This window comes from Oncorhynchus tshawytscha, linkage group LG26, assembly GCF_018296145.1.
Source record: "Oncorhynchus tshawytscha isolate Ot180627B linkage group LG26, Otsh_v2.0, whole genome shotgun sequence".
NCBI classification, from domain to species: domain Eukaryota; kingdom Metazoa; phylum Chordata; class Actinopteri; order Salmoniformes; family Salmonidae; genus Oncorhynchus; species Oncorhynchus tshawytscha.
Window position 1 is genome coordinate 51,218,055 of NC_056454.1, and position 5,086 is coordinate 51,223,140.

The window sequence follows — 5,086 nt, forward strand, 5'->3', positions numbered from 1 at the left end:
GAGACTGTTATCCAACCAGAGACGGTTATCCAACCAGAGACAACACACTGTTATCCAACCAGAGCCTGTTATCCAACCAGAGACTGTTATCCAATCAGAGACAACACGCTGTTATCCAATCAGAGACAACACACTGTTGTCCAACCAGAGACAACACAGTGTTATCCAATCAGAGACAACACACTGTTATCCAACCAGAGACTGTTATCCAATCAGAGACAATACAATGTTATCCAACCAGAGACTGTTATCCAATCAGAGACAATACAATGTTATCCAACCAGAGACTGTTATCCAACCAGAATCTGTTATCCAATTAGAGACAACACACTGTTATCCAACCAGAGAAATTACACTGTTATCCATCCAGAGACTGTTATCCAACCAGAGACAACACACTGTTTTCCAACCAGGGACTGTTATCCAATCAGAGACTGTTATCCAACCAGAGACAACACACTGTTATCCAACCAGGGACTGTTATCCAATCAGAGACTGTTATCCAACCAGAAACAACACACTTTGATCCAACCAGAGACAACACACAGTATATAACTACATTATAATAACCTGTCCAGTATATAACTACATTATACTGACCTGTCCAGTATATAACTACATTATAATAACCTGTCCAGTATATAACTACATTATACTGACCTGTCCAGTATATAACTACATTATAATAACCTGTCCAGTATATAACTACATTATAATAACCTGTCCAGTATATAACTACATTATACTGACCTGTCCAGTATATAACTACATTATACTGACCTGTCCAGTATATAACTACATTATACTGACCTGTCCAGTATATAACTACATTATACTGACCTGTCCAGTATATAACTACATAATGCTGACCTGTCCAGTATATAGGTAACTGACCTGTCCTTTATATAGGTAACTGACCTGTCCTTTATATAGGTAACTGACCTGTCCTTTATATAGGTAACTGACCGGTCCTTTATATAGGTAACTGACCTGTCCTTTATATAGGTAACTGACCTGTCCTTTATATAGGTAACTGACCGGTCCTTTATATAGGTAACTGACCTGTCCTTTATATAGGTAACTGACCTGTCCTCTATATAGGTAACTGACCTGTCCTTTATATAGGTAACTGACCTGTCCTTTATATAGGTAACTGACCTGTCCTTTATATAGGTAACTGACCTGTCCTCTATATAGGTAACTGACCTGTCCAGTATATAGGTAACTGACCTGTCCTTTATATAGGTAACTGACCTGTCCTCTATATAGGTAACTGACCTGTCCAGTATATAGGTAACTGACCTGTCCTTTATATAGGTAACTGACCTGTCCTCTATATAGGTAACTGACCTGTCCAGTATATAGGTAACTGACCTGTCCTTTATATAGGTAACTGACCTGTCCTTTATATAGGTAACTGACCTGTCCAGTATATAGGTAACTTACCTGTCCTTTATATAGGTAACTGACCTGTCCAGTATATATGTAACTGACCTGTCCTTTATATAGGTAACTGACCTGTCCTTTATATAGGTAACTGACCTGTCCTTTATATAGGTAACTGACCTGTCCAGTATATAGGTAACTGACCTGTCCTTTATATAGGTAACTGACCTGTCCTTTATATAGGTAACTGACTTGTCCTTTATATAGGTAACTGACCTGTCCTTTATATAGGTAACTGACCTGTCCTTTATATAGGTAACTGACCTGTCCTTTATATAGGTAACTGACCTGTCCAGTATATAGGTAACTGACCTGTCCAGTATATAGGTAACTGACCTGTCCTTTATATAGGTAACTGACCTGTCCTTTATATAGGTAACTGACTTGTCCTTTATATAGGTAACTGACCTGTCCAGTATATAGGTAACTGACCTGTCCTTTATATAGGTAACTGACCTGTCCTTTATATAGGTAACTGACCTGTCCTTTATATAGGTAACTGACCTGTCCTTTATATAGGTAACTGACCTGTCCTTTATATAGGTAACTGACCTGTCCTTTATATAGGTATCTGTATACATGTGACCTTTTCCATATATGAACGTACCTCATGTCAAAAAGGTTTCTGATTTTATCTGACTGAATGTTCCTCCTCTGTGTCTCCTCGTCAGGTTTCCCGTTCCCAGAGTGGAGTACTCCTGGCCCGTCCATGGACCCACCTGTGACACGTGTCTCTGAGAAGGACAACTCGTGGCTGTACACCCTGGATCCTATCCTGGTCACCATCATCGTCATGTCTTCCCTGGGCGTACTGCTGGGGGCGGTGTGTGGCGGCCTGCTGCTCTACTGCACCTGCTACTACAGCGGCCTGTCGTCACGGAGCTCCACCACATTGGAGAACTACAACTTTGAGCTGTACGACGGGATCAAACACAAGGTGAAGATCAACCAGCAACGCTGCTGCTCCGAGGCCTAGGGCTGTTTAAGGCGCTGGGAGGTCTTGTGCTTCAAGTCCTAAGGCTTTCCCAACTCAAGGACCTTAACTTAAAGCGTGACGAACAGAGAGACACACGCTAAACCCTTTTCCCCTCCTCTCGGGGGTCTCTTCTCTGCCTGCAGGAGAGACCCTGATCAATCAAAGCTTGTGAATGAACCACACTTACCTGCCATGATGCCACACGTACTGGCCACTGGATCACAGCAGTCTGGGCCTGGACCAGAACCCCTACTGTCAGTCTGGGCCTGGACCAGAACCCCTACTGTCAGTCTGGGGTTGCACCCTAAACACCTACTGCAGCAGTCTGGGCCTGGACCAGAACCCCTACTGTCAGTCTGGGGTTGGACCCTAAACCCCTACTGCAGCAGACTGGGACTGGACCCAAAAACCCGTCTAGGACCAAACCTCTCAGAGCTGTCATGTAGCCAGTGGACCATTCAGTGGGTGCTGAACAATATCAAAACATATCAATCTAATGCCTATCCCCAAAAAAAGATGAAAAGAAAATGAATCTAGATTTGTAAAGAATAAAAGAAGAAGACATTTTGTTGTTTGTTTTTTTGGTTATGATGGACGTTAGAATATGAGTGGAATTATTGCCAGGAAGGTTTTTTAGAATGTGATTCTAGCTTGTAAGACAGCTCTCGGCTTGCTCCGCCTGCCTGCATTATGTGAAAACAGTGGCATAGAGTATCGTGGACCGTTTTTAAGTTCAGTTTAAGAACATGTGTCTTTATTATGATCAGCTTCAGTTGTATCGCTCTGTAGACCCTCGTTCTCATTTTTAGACTTCAGTGTGTCAATAGTTGAACTTTTTTTTTTTTTTTTTTTTGCCTTTCGCCTCAGTTCAGTTGAGTTGAGTTCATCTGTTATGGCGTGTGATGTTTCTGTTTTTCCAGACTGTTACCAGCCTTTAAAAAGGAAGACGAAGAGAAAGAATGAAAAGAAAACATCGTTATCTAACATGACATGAGACGTATTGTTCGTTAAGTTACTTAAAGTTGGATGGAGTATTATGATTGTCTCTTGTTTTTTTTGCCTGTGTGATGATCTATAACACATGGTGTGATGATCTATAACACATGGTGTGATGATCTATAACACATGGTGTGATGATCTATAACACATGGTGTGATGATCTATAACACATGGTGTGATGATCTATAACACATGGTGTGATGATCTATAACACATGGTGTGATGATCTATAACACATGGTGTGATGCGCTGTGTGATGATCTATAACACATGGTGTGATGCGCTGTGTGAAACATTATGATTGTTTTATTGCACCCTATGGATTGCTGAGAGAGAGAGAGACAGCTATAGTTCACAGAGATCAGGAGTGTGAGAAGAGAAATAACTCTCACCAGCAGAGAGAGAGAGAGACAGAGAGAGAGAGAGAGACAGAGAGAGACAGAGAGAGAGAGAGACAGAGAGAGAGAGAGAGAGAGAGAGACAGAGAGAGAGAGAGAGAGACAGAGAGAGAGAGACAGAAAGAGAGACAGAGCGAGAAAGAGAGAGAGAAAGAGAATCCTCTCATCTTTCCAGACTACTTTAACTCTATCCCTAAAGAAGAAAGATCTCAAAGAAAACAAAGAAAGGACTACAGGAGCTGGATAAAAAGCCAAGCCACTTTCTTGGACACACAATTGAGCCTTAAGCTAACTGTTATTGGAATAGAGCCATGCGTAGGGAAGCTAGCGACAGATCAACCTATCCTGGAGTAGAGAGACAGAGAGCCATGCGTAGAGACGCTAGCGACAGATCAACCTATCCTGGAGTAGAGAGACAGAGAGCCATGCGTAGAGACGCTAGCGACAGATCAACCTATCCTGGAGTAGAGAGACAGAGAGCCATGCGTAGAGACGCTAGCGACAGATCAACCTATCCTGGAGTAGAGAGACAGAGAGCCATGCGTAGAGACGCTAGCGACAGATCAACCTATCCTGGAGTAGAGAGACAGAGAGCCATGCGTAGAGACGCTAGCGACAGATCAACCTATCCTGGAGTAGAGAGACAGAGAGCCATGCATAGAGACGCTAGCGACAGATCAACCTATCCTGGAGTAGAGAGACAGAGAGCCATGCGTAGAGACGCTAGCGACAGATCAACCTATCCTAGAGTAGAGAGACAGAGAGCCATGCGTAGAGACGCTAGCGACAGATCAACCTATCCTGGAGTAGAGAGACAGAGAGCCATGCATAGAGACGCTAGCGACAGATCAACCTATCCTGGAGTAGAGAGACAGAGAGCCATGCGTAGAGACGCTAGCGACAGATCGATCTGGCGAGAGACAGAAAACCACCACTGGGGCCTTTGGGGACCTGACCGTATGCTAGTTTCTACATTCAGATTTTAAAAAAATATTCACTCCACTTTTCTGTTCTCTTCTTTTAATGTTACATGAGAACGAGTGTTAACCATAACCAGAGACATGTTTTTGTGTCAGGGTTGAGTTTAAAAAAATAAATGATCTGAAATCTGGGTTGAGTTTTAGAATCGGTTTCGCCTCAAGCAAAGAGAAAAGAGGAAAAAGAGAGAGAGGGGACTGTATGTCTCTTCCTCCATAGTTCAATCCAGGAAGACTGCACCTCAGTGGGCCAAGCGGAGCGGGGGATCGAGGTAGTAATTGAGGGAGCG

General features: G+C 43.0%; 1 protein-coding gene across 2 annotated transcripts in view; it reads left to right on the top strand.

The window, feature by feature from the left end:
• nrp2b (neuropilin 2b) overlaps positions 1-4,724 on the top strand; it is a 232,944-nt gene extending 228,220 nt beyond the window's left edge. Inside the window, exons 18-19 of one of the 2 annotated variants that reach the window (XM_042306813.1) lie at positions 2,118-2,383; positions 2,566-4,724. In XM_042306813.1, coding sequence (XP_042162747.1) covers positions 2,118-2,383; positions 2,566-2,577 — 278 coding nt within the window. In that variant the 3' untranslated portion in view covers positions 2,578-4,724. Of the gene's footprint in view, positions 1-2,117 lie in introns of both variants that reach the window. The other variant, XM_042306812.1, reaches the window with a different exon arrangement.
• The last annotated feature ends 362 nt before the right edge of the window (positions 4,725-5,086 follow it).